Raw genomic sequence first — 24,131 nt, 5'->3', positions numbered from 1 at the left:
GTGTCTTGGGTATATATATAGATGCAAGTCGAATGTAAAATAAAAAAATTTTCTGAGGGATTTTTTTACGAAGAACTTGAAATCATATGCACAATCTGATTGGTTTGTCATATTTTCGCACGTAACATTCATCGATAGGGGGGACAAGTCTTCTTACAGAAAGGGGTGAGTGGTGACGAATGTGTTGTCTATCTGTCATGCCCCGACAGATTATCTATAGTAGTATGGGAGAATCAGGGGTCCTTCACTTCTTTTGGGTAGTATAGATCAGTACACATAAATGTTACATTTATATTTGTCTAGTATGTATTATTATGGAGGTCGCAGACTTGTTGGGACTGTCTAGGCTTCAGAATGTACTTGAGAAATATCCACTTGCTTTACATCCACAGATTGAATTACCCTGGTCAAACCTTATTCATGGTCTATGTCTGTGCTGGCCTGTAAACTACTGGAGCATTCATTACAGATGTATCTTGCCCGTGATGCTGTAACTGATGGTAGAGATTTCTATGTATAGTTAGCTCTATTTATTTACTGTTGTAGATGGTCTATATTCTTAATTCTTAAGACCGCCTCCGTGGTCTTGTGGTAGAGCGTCCGCCCGGAGAGAGGAAGGTCCAGGGTTCAATCCCGGGCTGCGTCATACAAAAAGACGTTAAAAGATGGTACTTGTTGTTACCCTGTCTGGCGCTCGGGATTAAGGGGCTTAAACAAGGACTGGTCGGCTCGGAGTCAGTATACTGTGTCTGAGTGGGATATTCATGTTAAACTGCGGCATGGTATCTCAGTGAGCTAGCACTATAAATCGGCATCAGTCCGGACTAGTACAAGCAGCCACACACACACATACACGTACATGCACGTCGCTATATAAGTGCAATAATCTTGGAAGCGACGTTAAACCCAATTTCACCTCACCTCACCTTAATTCTTAACAGACAGTTTCTCAAACAGCCAGCAGTATTATACTATAACTTCATCCAAAAAGACGTTATGAAGTTCATGTTCATTTTAAGTCATCCTCTCTATGATGCCATTTCTTGTTGTACTAAGTTAAGTCATTTATCATGGTCAGACCATCCTTGATGATCCTGGGTATATTGTCTTAATTCTATTTATCAAATACCCTGGACATATTTGCTACACTAGCTTTGTTTTGAACCGTATTTGAATAGCATGATGTCAAAAATAGTTCTCTAATCAAATTAGTTGTTTGGTTGGTTTGTTGTTTAACGCTGCACTCAGCAATATTCCAGCTTTATGACAGCAGTCTGTAAATAATCGAGTCTGGACCAGACTATCCAGTGATTAATATCATTTGCATCGATCCACGCAATTGGGATCAATGACATGCATCAACCAAGTCAGCGAGCCTGACCACCCAATCCCGTTCGTCACCTTTTACGACAAGCATAGTCACCTTTTATGACAAGCATGGGTTGCTGAAGACCTATGATACCCCGGAATCTTCACGGGTCTAATCAAATTAATTACTCGAAAAAATAGTTGTGCTGAGTTTGAGATGCTGATGGTCAAGTGACCCTTAAAACAAAGCTGTGGTGGCTAATAGTTCTAGTGTATTTATCATAACAGAATAGAGAGATAAGATTATAGAGGACGGGTCAGAAATTGCTGGTTTGAATCCATCATTCATTCCAATCAGGATCAGTCTGTTAAATTCTTACGTTAGAGATATGAGATCTAATGCTGTGTTCCCTAATGATGTGTTGAATCTGATCTTACATGCATGACTCAAGGATCTCGGAACATCAAATTTTACTTTGGGCAATGGATGAAAAGAGTTTGATGTATCAAGTTTTACATTATAGCATTATTTTGGCTGAAATAATTATTTTCCTCAATCTACCTTCCACTGTCACTTAGTGAGAAATCCTCGACAAATCCCGATTATACTTTGCTGTTTCAGCAGCCATAAAACAAGTGAGTGAGTGATTGGGTGAGTGAGTATGGTTTTACGCCGCTTTTAGCAATATTCCAGCAATATCATGGCTGGGGACACCAGAAATGGGCTCACACATTGTACCCATGTCGGGAATCAAACCCGGGTCTTCGGCGTGACGATCGAACGCTTTAACCACTAGGCTCTCCGACCGCCCGGTGTATCATGTAACGCTATATTAATGGATCGTTGCAAATAATTGAGGAGGATGTCACCAATTGTTTATGACGTCATGACGATTTTATGGAATACGATCGAGTAATCTAAAGAAGCCAAGACTGGGAACTTGCCGAGTCAGAGGGACACATACCCTATATATATTATTCCTGATAAATAAAATAGTTTCAGATACAATTGTTGCCGATCCTTGCATTAAAAATCCTATAAAGTTATATCATTGGGTGTGTCTTGACCGAATCACCGGTTGATTCCAAGAAAACGTGTGTACAGCTGATAGCTGTTTCCGGCTTAGTTTACGAGAAAATACACAAGGTAATCTTAATCCCTAGATATAAAACAATGCCTAGCAGAACAATAGTTACTATTTAAACGGTAAATAAACATGTCTGGTGATTTTTTATCTCAAATTTCGAATTTGTACTGACGAAGTTTCTCAGCACCCGTTCGTTTGCCGGACTTCGCTGAAAGGGTACGGTGTAATTTTTTTCTGCGCATAATATTCAAATTTCTTTTTTTTCCAACATATTGAACCCACTAGAGGGGGGTGCGCATTATACATGGGTGCGCACTATACTCAAGAAAATACGGTAGTCCGTAATTACTCTAAATACCCTACAAAGGTGGTGTATGGTATTTAATAATAGAGGTGTCAATGTGAATGATTTCATAAGTTGGGTTACATGACATTTACCCAATATGTTCAAATCAGTTTTGTTTCTGTCATTGTGAAGACCTGTGATTGTGAGATGTGTAATCCTGTCATCAGACTGCAGAGGGCTTCCTCCGTCAGTGTTGGGCAGACGGCGGTGATGATGCAGTTCAGGTGCAGCTGCAAACCATACATGCTGCAGGCTTTCAGGGCGGTGAAGAAGATTTCTATTCCTTTGTTTGAAACACAACTAACAAATTACCAGGGTAATCTTCTTATCTGACAGCAGATCCATATTGGCTTCCAGCTGTGTCATAACGTTCATGTTCAGGAACAATTCAAACAAAGTTGAAAATAAAAAGATTAGAAATAAAGCTGCATTGTTGAAACAGTGTTGGGAATAAGCCATGTCATATCCCTAATGGGGTGAAATGATTGATTAAACTTTCAATGCTTCTTTGGTCTTGTGGCAATACTACAATGACAAGTCAAAATATCAGTTTTTGAAATTGATTCTTCACAATACTTTTGTATGTAGATGTCAATAAAAAATACCAATAATCATTTCCGTTTCCATTGTTTTGACATGAATTTCATGAATTACTCTCTTGTAAATATTTTAAAGAACTAAGATGTAATAATGTAAACATATACAATAAACTACGTTTATAAAAAAAATAATGTTTTGGCCCTGCCATTTGCCATATATATGGTCTACATATGCTGATACTGAACTCCAGTTATAACGAACTAAAATTAGTTGTCCCTTTGGGTTCGTTATGTTAATAAAGCTTGTATGATTATTTTCATTATAATGAATTTTGTTGTAATGAAGGCTTGCTCATATGTAGGTCTGTAGTGGTGAGGTAGTTGTATGTAGGTGTACGAATATCTAGCAGATGACAGCCAGATAGGGATCACTAGGCTGATATGACTTATATTCCCTGGGCCATTGTTTGAAGAAACAGGAAGCTTCAGGCTTGATCTGGTTTGGTTAAATGCCAAGAATTAAGTAACAAGTATTTGTCACAAAACGGTAAACATTCTGATTATTTTCACCAATTTGTTTCTTCTTTGAAATCCACTTAATTTTCATGTAAATTTATGTTCTACTCATTCTACCCAACTTTGATAATCAGGTGTTATTCTATTTAAACACGCACGCACGCACGCACGCCCGCACGCTGTGGTCTGTCTGGTCCAAATGTTGTTCCTGGACTAGCACGCAAGCAACCACGCAACCACCAAACCACAGACCCACCTACCAACCCAGCTGTGGTCTGTGTGGTCCAAATGTTGTTCCTGGACTAGCACGCAAGCAACCACGCAACCACCAAACCACAGACCCACCTACCAACCCAGCTGTGGTCTGTGTGGTCCAAATGTTGTTCCTGGACTAGCACGCAAGCAACCACGCAACCACCAAACCACAGACCCACCTACCAACCCAGCTGTGGTCTGTGTGGTCCAAATGTTGTTCCTGGACTAGCACGCACACACGCATGCACGCACGCACGCACGCACGCACGCACGCAAGCACGCACGCAACCACCCACCCAGCTGTGGTCTGTCTGTCCAAATGTTGTTCCTGGACTAGCTGTGGTCTGTCTAGTCCAAATCCTGTTCATGTATCACCTGTGGTCTGTCTGGTACGAATCCCATTCCAAGACTAGCTTTGAACTTTTCTGATCCAAATCCTGTTCCTGCATCAGCTGTGGCTTGTCCGGTCCAAATCCTGTTTCCAGACCTGAGATGGTTTATCTAGTACAAATCCTGCTTGGTGTCAATAACTATCACATCTGATGATGTAGGTGTTCTAGAACACTGCACCCTCTCAAGCAGAGCATGAAACATGAGACAGAGATTGCTTCCCAAGCTTAATTAACCCAGTCAGCAAGAACATGCTTTGACGGTAAGGTGTGAATGTATTACGGTAGTGAACGGAGGACCTCGTGTTCCTCGGCCACTACATGGAGGTATGTTCGAAGTGCTGGTGTTTGGCTACCTGAGAATTACTGATTTCTGGGATTTGTAAGTGTTATTTTGTTTTTAATTTAGAGGTATCAATCGGAAAATTAAGACCTCATTTTAGCCAATCAGAATCAAGCATTCTTCACTGTCATTGTAGAATTAACATTTGTTTGTTGTTTATCACGGCACTCAGCAATATTCCAGCTATATTCCAGTGATTGAAGTCATGAGCATTGTTCTACACATTTGCGATACGATGACATGCATCAACCAAGTCACTGAGTCTGACCACGCGATCCTGTTAGTTAATACAAGCATTGGTTGCTGAAGACCAAATTCTATCCCGAATCTTCATGGGGTACAGTTTACACAGGATATCAGTCATATTGATAAATGATAGCAGACAAATGACTGGCTGAAAGTGAATGTCAGTTATTCCGTCTAGTTTCCCATAAGTCCCACCCTTCTCTATAGGTAACACAGGATATGAGGGGCTTAAGGTAAATAGACGGTATAATTGGCAGTCACTTTGAATCAAGTAGTTTGACTGCTGTCTTAAATTAACATGAGTGAGTGAGTGAGTTGGTTTTAACGCCGCTTTTAACAGTATTCCAGTTATATCACGGCGTGTCAGCTTAATGTGGGAAGAAAGCCCGAAGTAATGCAGGTCTCAGACGTTTACCACTTCGGTGAAACCCACGAGCACGGGTATGGTGCTGACAAACCTAGAAACATAATCGAGGTGAACCGGGATTCGAACCCACAATCATAGGTTTCTGGCGTGTCCAGGGGACGCAACACTGCACAGCGAATCGCGCCTAAGACGACTGGGCCACCCGTGCCCCCTAAATTAACATGATGTACATCAAGGTATCAGATAATATTTACCTTCTTTGCACGGTGTATGTTTCACTCAGGGCACTTGTAGTTTTCACTTCGTTACACTGAAACAATATGTAAGTTTAACACAGCAGTATTAATGAAGTCTCCACCTTGTTACACGGAGACAGTGTGTGAATTTCACATGATTTCTCCCTCATTACACTAACTCATTGTGTAAGTTTTACACGACACTAATAATGAAGTCTTGATGGTACCAAACACTGGCTCATATTGTCGTCTTGGAACTGTTTTTATAAATCATTTGATGAGTACTATTTGTAGCTTTGAAATGACGGATTGTTTGTTATGTTCAGCCTCTCGACTTGCAGAGTTAGTCGCAGGGTTGAAGTATCATCAGACACCGGACGTTGTGGGTGATTAGTGTCATTGTCTGGCAGACGTTACACAAAAGCCTGACAGAACACCTCCCACACGCCCTCAAACAAGCCAGCATCCTATCTTCCTTTGTGAACAAGCAGTGGTACCATTCGCCATTCAATGTAGAAATATTGGACTCATACCATGATATTCAAACCTGTCAATACCGGTATATCTGTCTCCTTAGGCAGGTGACTTGGTTCCAGATATGCCTCTGTTCACCCAGCAGTGAATGGGTAATGGGACTGTTACCCTTCTCCTGCCTCACAGACATCTTGCGTTGTAGGATCCCCAGGGATGATAATTATAACCGAGTGGACAGTGATCCATTGACCATGGTAATAATGCCTTTGAGCTGATACTTCTTTTACTCCTTCTTCCTTTTCTCTCCTTCTTTTATCCTTCTTCTTTCTATCTCCTTCTTTTTCTCCTTCTTTTTCTTATCTTCTTCCTTCTTCATTTTCTTCTTTTTCTTTTTTTCCTTGTCCTTTTTGTTTATTGTTTGAGGGCGAAATGATTGCCAAAAACTTACAACAAACATATTTTGCTTTGCCTTCAGCTCAGTCCCTATTTGTATTTTCACATAACATAGATATGTGTCATATGTCCCCTTGTTTGTTCAGGTGAACACTTGACTTGCCTTTGCTTGTATTTGTTATAGATGCTACAGATGGAGCAGAATGTTCTCACCTTTTATTAAAAACCTGGTATCATCACTATAAACACATGCTTGCGATGTCGTCCAAATCGTACTATGGACTCTGCTCTTAGCAGAGATTTTTTATGATTATGCAAAGTGATTTGTCACTTATATTATCATTCCTAATCAAAAGTCAGACTGGAATTTACATTGAGACGTGTTTGGCTACTGGAAAAAAGGGAAAGCTCTCATTGTACTCAGCATGCTTCATAAAATGAATATATGTATGCAAACTGTTAGAAAAGGAATAACTCCACATGCTGAATGCTGCCTGCTGCCTGCTGATTGCAGAGTGCTTGGCATGAGAGTTCAATTGCCTGATTTGTATTCTGCAAATATTATCAACTTCAGTGTGATAAAAACATGCAATTTCAATGGATGACAACTTCTTTATTTACACTTTTTTAATATTTTGGAGCTGATTCTGGCAACTTTAACAAGTCTTATCAAGCAAAAAATCTGCTCATCGTTAAATCATTTCACTTTACAAACAATTTCTCAAAATGTTTATAAAATAATGATATAAGTAAGAAAATGAAGCATGATACAGTTTAAACAACTGTGGTTATGTTTATTTCATTATTTTTTAACCTTTTATACCCAATGGAATTTGTTTTGTTGGATAATCGAGACTGTGTTTTGTATTTAATGGGTTTTGGAAACAATGTTAATGAAGATCCAATGTGGATGTATGGTAAACAGGTGTCCACTGAATCGAGGGTCCTTTGTTCAGAGGTTCTACAGTTACAATGATGACATGCAATATAATGTATATATAAAGAATGGTGCAGGCAGCAGCGTGATTCTGCCACGTGGCGCGTCCCCTGCTGCAAGCGCATATGTTCTTCCACTGATTGCTAATTGTTTTGTGAACCTTCTTGAAACACAGCTGATCAGAGGAATGACGTATTGGACAGGGGAAAACTTTCTGGGCGATTACTTCTCCAATATCATTCTCACTGGCACCGAGCTGCTGAGGCACGGCGATGTAAATACTCATATTTACGGACTTGTAAAACTCACTCTGACTGCCTTTACAACTTCCAGCATTAGCAAGCTGAAATTCCTATGAGAGCGATCTGTGAATTGTCAGTTGGATGATGGAAGATGTTTCTTCTGTCGTGTTCATGTTTGGAGCAAAATGGCAGAAAAGTGAAGGAAGCTATCACCATGGTTACAGATTTGAAACTCAATTTAGATTTGCATTAATCAATTAGATCATTTTGTATTGCTATGGCCAATGTTATGTTGGGTGAAGTAGCAGATGCGATGGCATCCAATGTATGACTGTCGCTGCACGGTCTGCATTAGAAGCGGTCATTAGGACAGCATTGTGTCCGATCTGTGTGGAATAGGCTGCTCCCGGCATGGCTAATCTTAGAGGGGAGACTGACAGTGCCAAGATCTCTATCAATAATTAAATTGTGCGGGATAGAATGTACTAACACAGATTACCTTGTTTCGGGAAAGTAATTCCCTCACTTCTTTTCAAAAGAGGCTTGGAGTTTGTCAGAGAGCATGACTGGTTCTTGGTCAGTGATACTAGCACACTGACAACTGTTCTAGAGTCCAGTACAAAGACTTTGACTAAAAAGGTTCGGAAACAACATTTGTCAGTGGAAGTGCCTAAACACTCTGTATTCTCTCACTGGAGACGTGAGTCGGCAAGGACGAAGCGTGCCATGTAGATCTTGTATTTTCTAATCAATCGCTTCCTAACAGGATGGGGAATAAGAACTCGAAGGTTAACTGTGGATGTACGTGTTGTTGTGTATCCTGTCAGAGACGTAAACACCGGGCACATCCCAAGGAGCTGCAGCTAAGGTAATTAATGGTAGTTTAATGAGCTTCATGGTGCCCTTGTGGGCTTTCATTAGTACCAGAACTGGTCTTCAACGACCCTTATTGTATTCTCTCAGATCCCATTTATCAGGGATAATAGTACAAATTGTTTTTCATTGATCATGTTGTACTTGCTACTTTCTAGATGTGTTTGAATCTCCGATATTATTGTGTGAAACTGAGACAACCGATGGTCCTATATTTATCTGTATCTAATTGACTGCCTCTGTTCATGTCGTCTGTGTTTTTCCATATTCTTGTTGCATTATTACGGCAAAAACTGAAAACAGTTAGTGTTAATTTGAGTTTTCTTAAAAATGTCAGAGATCAATTTAATTGTATGTGATCATCACAAAAATGACACACCTGTGAAACCTTAACTGTTAAGTCCTCACGATTACTGAAAATATACCATGACATATTTAGTTGAAGACAAGGAGGGGAGTGAAATTTGATATGATACCTATGTGTTTTAAGTTGGAATCCGAGATCACAGAAAATATACCATTTTGTATTTAGTTGATGGCAAGTAAGGGAATGAAATTTGATCTGGTACCTATGTGTTTTAAGTAGGAATCCGAGATCACCGAAAATATACCACATTGATTTTAGTAAGGGAATTAAATTTCATATTGTACCTATGTGTTTATAGTAGGAATCCGAGATCACAGAAAATATACCACTTTGTATTTAGTTGATGGCAAGTAAGGGAATGAAATTTCATCTGGTACCCATATGTTCTAAGTAAGAATAACAAGTCACTGAAAATATACCACCTTTTTAGTTCATGGCAGGGATGGTAGTATTTGATATGGCGACTATATGTAAAGTAGGAATAATACCATAGCATCAGGTTCATACCAGATGTGCATCCTGCATTTGAATAAAGCTAGGGGTTCAGGCTACCCAAATCATACAAGAACAAAACTCCTGATGCAGGCATTGACACGGACATTTTATGTCTCCACACTGTGATTATGCACCTGACTTGTGCAATATATCTAGGTATTGGAATTACGACATTGAAGTTGAACTTTATGTTGATGAGAGATAACGTGATCAGGATGCCACAAGACTGACGCCATTCTGCTCATATACCACTTGATCTCAAATATCATAGAAATATTTTCCTAAACCAATATCTTGTTGACAGCAATGTTTGGTGGAGTCTGTAGATATATCAACTTCCAAGGTATGAGTGTACGGGATTTATACAATGCCCATGCTGGGCAATACCTCAGGGGGTGTGCGACTTTTGTTGTTAAAGGGCAACATTTGATATATAAAAATTGGTTGTTCATGTCGTCCTTGGGGCACAGTGCTGACTCAAAAGGCCAGTAAGATAATAATAAGAAATTGAGAAAAGTAATTTTCCCAAAGGTTGTGGAGAGTGATCATCTCTTTCAAGGGCTGCAAGTCTTGGTAGTTTTTTCTTCACATAAACTTTATCCTATTTGTTGCAACTTATTTTGTCAGCATCCTCAGAAACCACAATTGTATCTGTCACTATGTATTTCCATCCATACAATTTCTCAACATTTTGATCTGACATTTTTGGACTTTTTCTAAGCTATGAATTGTTAAATATACTGTATTACTCTACAACTCTGGGAACTATAAAGAAAATAAAAAAATTGTTAGATATACTACTCAATACTTGAAGGGATGCCCTAGTACTGAGATATTTCATACTGTGACGTGTGATGACAACAACTTATTAAACTGTGTATTTGTGTTAAATCAACTTAAAATGAAGCTGCACATACTTTGGTTCCATGGCAAGTTTGAATACTATTTGTAAGACAACATATCCGAGCAATCAGTCACATTCAGACCTCGCCTGGATATTCCCGATCCCTATCAAAAGTTGAGCAGTATATTCCTGTGTAAAGGGTTTTCAGACGCTTAAGAAACATTCATAGTTTTCTCTCTAATCACACGGACAACTGTAAAACATCTCATTCACTTTTAAAAGACAGTTTTCTCTTAAAAACAAGCCATGATCTGAGTATTTACAACGTCTGTATGATCCCCCGTTATTGTGAGAGTAATCACGATAAACATGGCTGACCTATGATCTGATGGTATACTACGTAACAGATTCACATTCGTGGCCGGGGATCGAACCCCCACCTTCTGCTCTCCTCTACCACTAGTCCACTGGAATGACTTCATGATACCATGGATGACATCATTTGCTTCTGAGATAACTGAACCCACCTGGTTGGCAAAAAGGATTTTTACTGTTAAATGGTGATCATACTTAATATTCCACTATACTTTTTGATAGTGATATGTTTTCATCTTTCCATGATACGTAACAATGACCCCTATAATATGTCAAGTGTATATTTAAATATATCTAACATATCTGATTATCCTTTAATAAGTGGAGCAGTAGTATTTAATAAATGTGTTATCCATTACACCTAGCTGAATGGCACAGGGGTTTACCAATCTTGGATTGTAAGAAAAACGCTGCTACTCAAGTAAAAGTATCCATACTCTGTGAAGAGTCGGCAAGATTCCTGGGTTACAGTTTCTTCAAGCGTTCAGATTGCATCATACTCCCGTTCATTTTACAGCTGATGTCCGTGTCCGATGTATCTGTTCTGTTCAGCCCTGGTATTGACTAACGTGTTTGAGATAGCAGAGAATTTGAATTCTGGATCTACCAACTGTAAGGAACTGTCTCTGCCCAATCAGGAGATAAATGGGACATGACTGCAGGCTGTTGCTGTGCTGGGCCAATATAAGTCTTCTTGTTCCAGGCGATGCCTCGCAAACAGGCTCCTCTCCATTTCCAACTTGAATTGCTTCTTTGGGTTATATTGCTCTCTTTAAATGCTCTTAATGTGGAACTCACTCTGAATTTGCTGTGTCTGTGTCAATCTCAAACAGTATTTAAAAGATTTAACAAACTGTTTTAATGGTGCTCTAACACATCTGGGCAATATGAACCTCTTTCGAAAGACTCTATCACTGTATATTTGTGGCGGCACAGGCGGGTACAAGGTGGGTACAGTGTGTAAAGTCCATCGCTCCGTTACATGAAAACTCAGGTCCAACTACATCTGTAGAAGCATTAATTCACTCTTTGCATGTTTGTTGGACTGAATTGTTTACAACCTGTGGGTATTCCAGATAACAATATAGGTCCCCAGCATCCTAAGCTTGTTGTGGTCAGGCTTGGTTGACTGCATGTCACTGTATCCCAGATGTATGGATCGTTGCTCGTAATACCAACCACTGAATTGTCTGCTGTAGACTCGAATATATACAGGACCCATGAAGATTCTGGGGTAGAATAGGTCTTCAGCAACCCATGCTTGCCGTAAAAGGTGACTATGCTTGTCATAAAAGGCGACTAACGGGATCGGGTGGTCAGACTCGCTGACTTGGTTGATGCATGTCATCGATCCCAATTGTGTGGATCGATGCTCATATTAATCACTGGATTGTCTGGTCCAGACTCTATTATTTACAGACCGCCGTCATATAGCTGGAATATTGCTGAGTGCGGTGTTAAACAAAAAAATAAAAAAATAAAAAATAAAATATGTATACAGATCACCATCATGTAGCTAGAAGAGTTTTTAGTGTGGTGTTAATCAACAAACCAAACCAAACAAACAAACAAGTTATTGTTTATACTCATTGTGACCTGCATTCTGGGTTGACTCCCTACAGTGAGTTGTCTGATGGCTGTTTGTAGTATTCTGGCTAAATGGTAGCAATATTGGTAAAAGGTGCGTAACGCAGAAGTCCCTTCCTGTCCGGCGTGTGAGTGATCTGCTCCGTCGCCCAGACTACTCCATGGCAGTTCCCACTGTCTTGAGAAGCTCTCTGGAACTCGCCACTGATTCCTACTGGTTTGTCAATATCTGTCTAGGCCTGTTTCTAACAAAAATGTCAAGTGTGACAAATTCATTTTCTATATCTGAACCGTGTGCTTGATGCTGTAGCATGGCGATGGGAACATTGTGTGATTGATGTTAGTCAGTGGTATACCGTCTGTGACATCCATTACTTCGTACCCATGCGTGAAGATCTCGATACTGTTGAAATACTCATGTAACGGATTCTCTGACCCTTTCTGTGTTATCCCAACTCAGACAACTCTGGCTGATCATCTTCAGAAAGAGACCAATCGCAGTTAACTTTGTTTCATGATTCACACAACATTATTGCCCGTATCACAGCAGCCTGCAATTTATAACATCTGAGTAGCAAACCAGTGGTTGATAGTGTGAGCACTGCTCTGCATTGTCAAGGATGTGATGACACAGAAGTAGTGTAACCCCTGGGCCCTCATTTCAGTCAGCCACCTCCATCGAGTAGTTGATAGAGCATCTGCCTGCCAGTGGAAGGCCAGTGGTTCGATCCCCTGACTGCCTTCATGGTGTAGTTGATAGAGCATCTGCCCACCAGTGGAAGGCGAGTGGTTCAATCCCCTGACTGCCTTCGCGGTGTAGTTGATGGAGAGTTGAAGGTCAGTGGAAGGCCAGTGGAAGGCGAGTGGTTCGATCCCCTGACTGCCTTCGTGGTGTAGTTGATGGAGAGTTGAAGGTCAGTGGAAGGCGAGTGGCTAGATCCCCTGACTGCCTTCATGGTGTAGTTGATAGAGCATCTGCCCGCCAGTGGAAGGCCAGTGGTTCGATCCCCTGACTGCCTTCGTGGTGTAGTTGATGGAGCATCTGCCCGGCCAGTGGAAGGCGAGTGGTTCGATCCCCTGACTGCCTTCGTGGTGTAGTTGATGGAGAATAGAAGGTCAGTGGCTGGATTCCTTGCCACGTCATATCAAGAAGGGGTCCTTGTTGTTACCTGCCCAGTGCCCAGCATGAAGGGACTGGTCACTGGGGAGTCAGTATACTGTGTCTGAGTGGGGTATCCATGTTAAACTACAGCATGGTCTTTCATTGGCTAGCACCATAAAACCAGCATTAGCCCGTAACAAGAACACGCATACACAATAATTAAAGGCATCTCCTCTGGTTCTCAGGTAACTGAACGGTTTGCCATGAGGGATTATGGTTCAGAGTGCCTGATATCTGTCCCCGACTTAGGTAGATACTTGAAAAGGTTTCAAGTCAAAAAGTATGTGATAATATATTCATTGGGTCATCATCCTCATCAACATCTACCTCCTCATCCCTCATATATATCTGAGGGGATTACTGATGAGACTGTGCCCCTGTAACCCTTGTAGGGGGCAGCTGAATAGATCAGGTGGAGAGGCTCAGGGGGAGGTATCATTGTATCATGTATGTTCATAATATCAGTCACTGGTTTGTCTGGTCCAGGATAGATTCTGTTCAGGCCACTGTGATATGACTGGAATGCTTATCAACAAACAACCAAACAATGTATCATGATCAGCATCAATCTCATCCTCTTTATCTGCATCAGCAACAGCAGCATCAACAACCATAGCAGTATCAGCGTCAGCACCAACATCAATCAGTACTTCATATTCCGTGCCATCATAGTAGGAGCTCTTTTTTTCACATTTCCCAATTATCATCACAATAATCATCACAGTTCCCCTCAGCCTTTTATCCCTGTCTCTTAGCTTCCACTCAGACAGAAGTGTGGACATATCTAGGGAGTGTTTCCCTGTCAGGGAACAGTGAATATATTGGTGGATGACGGGACTGATTGCTCCCTGGTGAGAGAGAGATGAAAGTTGAAATCGTGTTTGTCATCATCAGGATTCAAACCACTCACAGATTACCCAGAATCACTTGCCCTCCGGCCCTCACTGAACCTGTGACACACGATTAGTCTCTTGCTGAGAGGGGTCTGGCTCAGGAGCAGCCATTACCGGGATTATCACCTTGAAAAATGTGTAGATTTACAGATTGGCAAATATTGGGGTTGCAAACAGGTTGTAATGAGTTGATGTTGGTGTAGACCGGATTACTCCGTGCTGCTGGGCTGATCAGTGTGTGTTGCTGCTGGGAGGAGGGGATGATGTTGGGAAGTTGTAGCAGTAAATACATCCTTTGGTATTAATTACACACGATGGGCGGTGCATTGTGGGAACTGTTTTGTCATTGATGTAGGCCATGGCGTCTGCTGACATGATATTGTCTAATGAAAGTCACTCTCTCACTCAGTCACTCACTGTCATTAAATTGGTAGAAGGAAATAGGAATGAGAGCATATCACTCTCTCTCTCCCTCTCTCCCTATCCTTTTCTCTTTCTCTTTCCCCATCTCTCTACCCCTCTCTCTCTTTCTTTCTCCCGCTTCCTACTCCCTTATAACTCCCTCCTACTCCTTCCTTCCTTCTGTCTCTCTCTCTCTGTCTCTGTCTCTCTCTCTCTCTCTCTCTCTCTCTTTCTTTCTCCCACTTCCTACTCCCTTATAACTCCCTCCTACTCCTTCCTTCCTTCTCTCTCTCTCTCTCTCTCTCTCTCTCTCTCTCTCTCCTCATGTTGCCATATTTTACTGAAATGGTGATGCTTAAATATATTTCTCTTTCATCATTTTCATCCACACACTTTTTTGCTAACTCTATCTGACTCATCCGCTCACTAACCCTGTATATATTGACCAGGAAACTATATATCCGTGTTCAAGAAGCTGTTCCATTCCTGTCAGTGGTAAACTGATGGCCACTCATAGTATACATGGTATACCACGGTGTGTCCCCAATATTGTCACAAATCGTGTTCTCTTAAATACAGTCTGATTAAATGAAGAGTATTGATTGCCTCCAAACATTTCTACACTCAATAGTCTCACCTCTTGAGTATAGTTCCAGTTAAACTTCTCACTATGTCAATTAGAAATGATTTGTCGAAAAGACTGAGAATTAATTTGTCACCAGTAAATGATTAGCCACGAACTCCCATTCTTGATGTGTTGCTGCCATTGGTCCAACTGTTAGAGAATCTGTTCAGCATGTGGACCACCATCAGATGGCATCCTTCCTGGAGGTGTCTCATCCATTACCACACAGTCATCTGTTAATAGGTACTCATGTGGTATAACTATATACAGTTTACCAAAACTAGATTCCTGGAAATTGTAGAAGCCAGTGATTGGATGACAGGTGCTGACAGATGTCTACCAGCAGACAGGTTCTCAGCCATCTTACTTCCACTTGTGACAGCTCTCTCAACTTGCAGCAGAGTCTTACATGAAAGCTGTCAGCGTCAATTATGTTAGGAAGTGCTACCTTTCATAGCTAGTGGGAAAGAAATTACACTTTCTCCAAGGTGGTAAAACTGGCTTGGTGCTGTCCTATACTGAATGATGTGTGATCTCTGTGACTGGTAAGGAACTGTTTAGACAGGAACAAAACCCTATAGGACTGAAGTAAGGAAGTAAGGACTGGCTCTATTCCAGTATAATAATCTGGCGTGAGGAAAATAAAATATTTGGCTTTATCAGTGTTTTGGTCTAACAAAAATTACATGGTGAAAGAGCAATTCATTGAAATGACATCATCACACAAGCTCCTGTCAACCTGCCTAGAATCCAGTTAAGGTGTGCAATTTTCTGGTTACAAGTTCTAATTATATCTTTTTAATAATTACTTAATTTTCACATCTTCACTTAGTGGTCAAAGACATGTCTGCGTTCAGGGTTGTGTCCCTTTGCCATGCCAGGATCTGCTGATCAATGGTTCTAGCCTAAGATTTACCCTGATTATGATCCTTGGTATGTCTGCTCCGTACCCGTGCTGGTGGTTGTTATCAAAGTGGTAAACAACCTTCCATCACTTATGGGGCTTTCCTTCCACACATAGTTGACATTCTGTTCAAGCAACATAAGACCCATGAAGATCCGGGGTAGAATAGGTCTTCAGCAACCCTTCCTTGCCGTAAAAGGCGACTATGCTTGTCGTAAGAGGCGACTAAAGGGATCGGGTGGTCAGGCTTGCAGACTTTGTTGACGCATGTCATCACATCCCATTTGTGTGGATCGATGCTCATGATATCAATGTCTGGATTGTATGGTCCAGACTCATTTACTTACAGACCGCCGTCATATAGCTGGAATATTGCTGAGTGAGACATTAAACAACAAACAAAAAAACAAACAAACAATCAAACAACATAATATGTTCAGTTCCACCTAAATCCCACTTGAATCCCACTTGAATCCCACTTGAATCCCACCTGAATCCCACTTGAATCCCACCTGAATCCCACTTGAATCCCACCTGAATCCCACTTGAATCCCGCCTGAATCCCACATGAATCCCACTTGAATCCCACCTGAATCCCACTTGAATGCCACCTGAATCCCACCTGAATCTCACCTGAATCTCACTTGAATCCCACCTGAATCCCACTTGAATTCCTCTTGAATCCCACCTGAATCCCCCTTGAATCCCAGCTGAAACCCACCTGAATCCCACTTGAATCCCACCTGAATCCCACTTGAATCCAGCCTGAATCCCACATGAATCCCACTTGAATCCCACCTGAATCTCACCTAAATCCCACTTGAATCCCACCTGAATCCCACTTGAATCCCACTTGAATCCCACTTGAATCCCACTTGAATCCCAGCTGAATCCCACCTGAATCCCACTTGAATCCCACCTGAATCCCCCACACACAGATGGAAGGATGAACATGCATACAACACACAGGACACACTTGTATCATTAAATCACTTCTGAAATGTACCACAGTCACTGTATTACGCGCCCCACTCCAATAAATGCCCCTGACCAAGTGCCTGGGACACTTAAAATGGTAAATATGGTGTATGAAGAAGGCTGGAGAAGACGCATTGTGATTGGATAAGCAAGGCACAAACACATGTTATTGTAAGATCTCAGTGACTGTTGCAGCTCTTGTGTGGTCACAGTATATTGTTGTTGCTGCCATCGCCCTTAGTCATCTTCTGCAGCAGCGCTGTTTGACATCTATTTCGGTAACACTTTTGTTTTCAGTACTTTGAAAACTGATATCTGTCTTCAGATTCGAACAATGTGAACGACTTACATGTATTCTGTGTTAGCAACCACATGTCATGAGTCCATATTTCATTTTCTGTGGAAATGTCAAATGTACTTGATCAGATTTTTAACCAAAGATAAAAAATAGTTCTTTGGAAATAAAAGTTATCTTTAAGTTTTATTGTGGATATTATGGTCATTAATGACTTCCTTGGCTGAAGATCAGAAAATGTTTACCTGTCATCACAGCAACTGAAAGATAAGAGTCACAAGATATTACAAAATAATCAAATTTTATTTGGTTTGGAAAATAATAAGTACCTAAGTAAGTAAATAAGTAATATCTTATGTTATCTAATATCATTTGTAGATATTTTGCACTGAAACTGTAAGAGTGATTCATCAAATTATTCTTAAGAAGTTGGAAGTGATTTCATAGTATCTCACCTTTTTGACAAGGGCTTCGTTTGGTGTTTGAAATATTCACATGACATGGCTGAGTGGATTGGATGGCATTCAGTGTGTGCAAAGAAAGGTTGTGCTTACATGATTCCTAAAGTGGCATTACTCACTCGCCCCGTTATACATGAGAAATCAACGCCATTATTCCTGACAATAAGTCATGAAAGGTTAACCTTGTTATGTTGCACAGAATAGGCTGGGTATTTACAGAAGAATGTTTCTAATTTCAGTATCTCAGTACTTCCTTTATTTTGGGCCTAAAGCATGTCATATTTATGTCTACATATTTCAAAAGTTACAAGCACAGTATCTGAAAGCTGTCGCTGCCCCACAGGTGTATACACTTCATCTGTGATGAATCTCCTTCACAACAATCATCTTCAGGAGGCGGACGGGTTGAGAATATGGGCAAGATGTCAGATGTACTCTGCCGACTTAATCCTAACTTGAGGACAAGAATTTGTTCCAATCGGTTCTAATCTGACCAGTGCCTCAGACTCGCCAGGGGTAGAGGTCCTGTAATCCTCATATGTCTTCTTAAGAGATCTCTAACCAATAAATTCATTTTTAGGCAAGTACTTAGGATTTGGGCATTGTCTGGCTGAGTTGTAATATTAAATGACATTTTTCACGAGCAGGAACTCACAGCTGATTAAACAATGCCTTTGGTCTGGTTTTGAGCACGTAGAAGCAAATTGTCTGTCTCTCGTCTGCGTATTTCATCTTGGATTAGGATGATTTCTTTCATAAGTTAGTTGCCTCTGTCAACTTACAGTCTCATTGGGACACATGTCACATACGCTTGTGGCGGACAATTTCATGCTACGTGTGTTGCCGTTCTACTGACTTAGCTCTCTGTGTGAAGAGCAACCTAGGAGTCGTCAGCAGGTTAGATATTACAGAGAATGTACGACAATCACGCTGTCAAACTTTGTTTGAGTTAATAGAGAAGTTGTCAGAATGAGCCTTTTCTTTACAACTTGAACCAGATTTGAAGTTCTGAAAGTTTGGACATGTTTTCCAGAAAGGTTATAAAATATGAAAAATAAAAAACTTTCACATGCAAGGTCAGAGTATCATCATTTTCAAATTTTTCATGGCAGCTATGCTAAGAGGTGGCATATGTAATGAAGTGTTATGTTACAGGATGGTAAACAAAATAGCATTCCCCAAACATGCATTGACTGTAAATAGATTCATAACAGTAGATCACGAAAAGAACATTTCTACATGAAAAGATCCTGCAGTGCACAGAGTGAGTGAGTGAGTGAGTATGGTTTTACGCCGCTTTTAGCAATATTCCAGCAATATCGCGGCGGGGGACACCAGAAATGGGCTTCACACATTGTACCCATGTCGGGAATCGAACCCGGGTCTTCGGCTTTACGAGCGAACGCTTTAACCACAAGGCTACCCGACCGCCCCTGCATGCACAGAGAACCAGGAATCAGTCTATCAAAAAAGGGCTGTATTGATGCTCATGACATAGCTGCTATCCTCTCAGTAGCATTTTTATCAATGGAATATGTCTATGATGTCTGTGGTGGAATTCAAAGAATCGCAACTGTTTTGCACAAACTGCTGTGAGATCTCCAGATAATGATGTGTACACTGAACTGTACAGTAGTGTACAGCAATGAATGAGGAGGGTATAAACACCTTCAAATCTGAAAACACTTCTTCCTTTCTTTAACTCAAACTAGGGGTGGTGAGGTAGCCTAGTGGTCAAAGTGTTCGCTCGTCACCCCAAAGACCTGGGTTCAGTCCCCCACATGGTTACAATGTGTGAAGCCCATTTCTGGTGTCCCTGTCTTGATATTGCTGGGATATTGCTAAAAGTGGCATAAAACCCAACTCACTCACTCACTCACTTCAACTTGAAATGGTTTGTTTTCCAGCCACAAGAATCAGACATCATCATGGCTGCCACCGCGGGACAACTGGGATGCGAGTACGGGGCTGCCGTACGGCTGGGAAACGGGCGTGGACAGGAACGACAAGCCATATTACATCAAGTAAGACTCAGCATCACACAGTACTCTCTTTTGTTGCTCACTAGCAGAATATGTATCTGACACATAATATGAGGGAAAATATGTGGCAATCTATCCCGTGTTAAAGCATCTGAAAAAGAGGAGTACTATTGATATGGACTATAAACATTATTTTGTCCTGAGAAATATGACCTGGTTTTGTTTATATTCATGCATGTAGTGCAGAATTGATTTGAATATGCAACCATCGAGAGGTGATATTTAGATTGGGGTTTGGAATGGCCACAAACCCATGTTGTGGTTTCCAGGAAGAGTTATTTTTTTCCAAAATGTAAATATACTTTTGTCAGCCACTAGCCTGAAATTATTTGAGTCGGTCATACAGATGCATGATTTTCTTGCCCTGTTGTTGAGGTGCTTGTTTTCTGTACACCATCAAGGCTTGCACAAGTTCACTTCAGTGATGAAGGTCCAAATACTCTCCGTGTTGTCTGGGGCGATGGGGTAGCCTAATGGTTAAAGTGTTGGCTCGTCACGCCGAAGACCCAGGTTTGATTCCCCACATTGGTACAATGTGTGGAGCCCTTTTGCTGATGTCCCCCGCTGGTATATTGCTGGTATATTGCTGGTATATTGCTAAAAGCGTCATAAAATCATTCTCACTCACTCACACAATGTCATCTATCTAAGATACTTCATAGTACAGATGTCAACCCATTTGAGCTATCATTGATTTCCTGGAGGATGAAATACTCCTTAAGCAATTTTGAAATGAAATTTGTTACGTATTCTTGATAGACTTCTTTTAAATAATTATGTAATATGTGATAGACATGTACATCTAAGTCACAATGCTCATACAATTTTAGGACAGGACTAAAAATGATATACTTTAGAGATTATAACGAAATCAATATACTGTAGTTTAGTTACTTTGTAGATGTGATACTTTGGACAAAATGTCCAGACAAATAGGATAAAAATGTGAATTGCTAAATATCAGAAGTTTTGTATATATATGTAAGTGACGGATTTTTCCACAGTCTCAAATAACATGGATGAGTTATATTCCTACAAATATCTTGTAAGGACGTTGATTCTGATGTACCGTATTCAACGTAATAAGCGCCCATGGCGATATTTTCTTATATATTGGCTAGTGAACAATCCCATTTAGCACCCCTTCGTATTGATCAATGTACACAAGACTTATTTATTTGTGTAGAATACGCACTCGTTTGTTATATGCACCCTTAATTATGGGCAATTAAATTCTGTTGTATGTAACATTTCAGGTTGTCAGCATAAACCACAAAATTTACGATCTTTCAACTGTTTTTTTTCCACCAAAATAATATTCTAATTAAAGCCCCCTATTTCTAATTTTGAGAGCGCCCTGGGCACTTATGTCGAATACGGTATTTAATTCCCTTGAATAGTATGATCTGCTATTGATGAACACACTACTACTAGTGCTAGATGAACAGAGTGAGTGTGTGATTTGGGTTTTATGCAACTTGGAACAGTACTCCTGTTATAGCACGACATGTCAGGGTAATGTGGGAGGTAAACCCAAAGTGAAGCAGATCTCAGACGTTTCCTCTTTGTGCTGACAAACAAATGACCATAATCATAGCAAATCTGAGACCCAAACAGCGATCATAGAATGATGTCCCCTGTAACACAACAGGCCCCCCTGTAGCACTGCAACAACTGGGGCCCCTGTAGTCAAACAACAGGCCCCCTGTAGCACTACAACAACTGGGGCCCCTGTAGCACTGCAACAACTGGGGCCCCTGTAGTCAGACAACAGGCCCCCCTGTAGCACTACAACAACTGGGGCCCCTGTAGCACTTCAACAACTGGGGCCCCTGTAGTCAGACAACAGGCCCCCTGTAGCACTACAACAACTGGGGCCCCTGTAGCACTGCAACAACTGGGGCCCCTGTAGTCAGACAACAGGCCCCCCTGTAGCACTACAACAACTGGGGCCCCTGTAGCACTGCAACAACTGGGGCCCCTGTAGTCAGACAACAGGCCCCCTGTAGTACTACAACAACTGGGGCCCCTGTAGCACTGCAACAACTGGGGCCCCTGTAGTCAGACAACAGGCCCCCCTGTAGCACTACAACAACTGGGGCCCCTGTAGCACTACAACAACTGGGGCCCCTGTAGCACTACAACAACTGGGGCCCCTGTAGTCAGACAACTGGCCCCCCTGTAGCACTACAACAACTGGGGCCCCTGTAGTCAGACAACAGGCCCCTTGTAGTCAGACAACAGGTCCCTCTGTAGCACTACAACAACTGGGGCCCCTGTAGTCAGACAACAGGCCCCTCTGTAGCACTACAACAAGTGGGGCCCCTGTAGTCAGACAGCAGGCCCCCTGTAGCACTAAAACAACTGGGGCCCCTGTAGTCAGACAACAGGCCCCCCTGTAGCACTACAACAACTGGGGCCCCTGTAGTCAGACAACAGGCCCCCTGTAGCACTACAACAACTGGGGCCCCTGTAGTCAGACAACAGGCCCCTCTGTAGCACTGCAGGTCAGAAAACTGAGCCCCTTGTAGTCAGACAACTGGACTCTGAAGACAGACAACTAGGCATCTGTAGCACTACAGGTCAGACAACTAGGCCCCTGTAGCACTACAGGTCAGACAGCTGGCCCCTGTAGCACTACAGGTCAGACAACTAGCCCCTGTAGCACTACAGGTCAGACAACTAGGCCCCTGTAGCACTACAGGTCAGACAACTAGGCCCCTGTAGCACTACAGGTCAGACAGCTGGCCCCTGTAGCACTACAGGTCAGACAACTGGCCCCTGTAGCACTACAGGTCAGACAACTAGCCCATGTAGCACTACAGGTCAGACAACTAGGCATCTGTAGCACTACAGGTCAGACAACTAGGCCCCTGTAGCACTACAGGTCAGACAACTAGGCCCCTGTTGCAGTACAGGTCAGACTACTAGCCCCTGTAGCACTACAGGTCAGACAACTAGGCATCTGTAGCACTACAGGTCAGACTACTAGCCCCTGTAGCACTACAGGTCAGACAACTAGGCCCCTGTTGCAGTACAGGTCAGACTACTAGCCCCTGTAGCACTACAGGTCAGACAACTAGGCCCCTGTAGCACTACAGGTCAGACAGCTGGCCCCTGTAGCACTACAGGTCAGACAGCTGGCCCCTGTAGCACTACAGGTCAGACAACTAGGCCCCTGTAGCACTACAGGTCAGACAGCTGGCCCCTGTAGCACTACAGGTCAGACAACTAAGCCCCTGTAGCACTACAGGTCAGACAACTAGGCCCCTGTAGAACTACAGGTCAGACAGCTGGCCCCTGTAGCACTACAGGTCAGACAACTGGCCCCTGTAGCACTACAGGTCAGACAGCTGGCCCCTGTAGCACTACAGGTCAGACAGCTGGCCCCTGTAGCACTACAGGTCAGACAACTAGGCCCCTGTAGCACTATAGGTCAGACTACTAGCCCCTGTAGCACTACAGGTCAGACAACTAGGCCCCTGTAGCACTACAGGTCAGACAACTAGGCCCCTGTAGCACTACAGGTCAGACAGCTGGCCCCTGTAGCACTACAGGTCAGACAACTAGGCCCTCTAGCACTACAGGTCAGACAACTAGGCCCCTGTAGCACTACAGGTCAGACAACTAGGCCCCTGTAGCACTACAGGTCAGACAACTAGGCCCCTGTAGCACTACAGGTCAGACAACTAGGCCCCACTAGCACTACAGGTCAGACAGCTAGGCCCCTGTAGCACTACAGGTCAGACAACTGGCCCCTGTAGCACTACAGGTCAGACAACTAGGCCCCTGTAGCACTACAGGTCAGACAACTAGGCCCTCTAGCACTACAGGTCAGACAACTAGGCCCCTGTAGCACTACAGGTCAGACAACTAGGCCCCTGTAGCACTACAGGTCAGACAACTAGGCCCCTGTAGCACTACAGGTCAGACAACTAGGCCCTCTAGCACTACAGGTCAGATAACTAGGCATCTGTAGCACTACAGGTCAGACAACTAGGCCCCTGTAGCACTACAGGTCAGACAACTAGGCCCCTGTAGCACTACAGGTCAGACAGCTGGCCCCTGTAGCACTACAGGTCAGACAACTAGGCCCTCTAGCACTACAGGTCAGACAACTAGGCCCCTGTAGCACTACAGGTCAGACAA

The 24,131-nt window shown here is 42.3% G+C and overlaps 1 protein-coding gene across 1 annotated transcript in view; it reads left to right on the top strand.

The window, feature by feature from the left end:
• LOC139449349 (uncharacterized) overlaps positions 1 to 24,131 on the top strand; it is a 261,844-nt gene that overhangs the window by 104,991 nt on the left and 132,722 nt on the right. Inside the window, exon 3 of the mRNA XM_071230674.1 lies at positions 19,848 to 19,964. Coding sequence (XP_071086775.1) covers positions 19,848 to 19,964 — 117 coding nt within the window. The remainder of the gene's footprint in view (positions 1 to 19,847; positions 19,965 to 24,131) is intronic.

Source organism: Haliotis cracherodii, unplaced genomic scaffold, assembly GCF_022045235.1.
Source record: "Haliotis cracherodii isolate W230 unplaced genomic scaffold, xgHalCrac1.p SCAF_8, whole genome shotgun sequence".
Taxonomy (NCBI): Eukaryota; Metazoa; Mollusca; class Gastropoda; order Lepetellida; family Haliotidae; genus Haliotis; species Haliotis cracherodii.
Note: the sequence above shows the minus strand (reverse complement) of the source record. Positions and strands in the feature narration are given on the sequence as shown.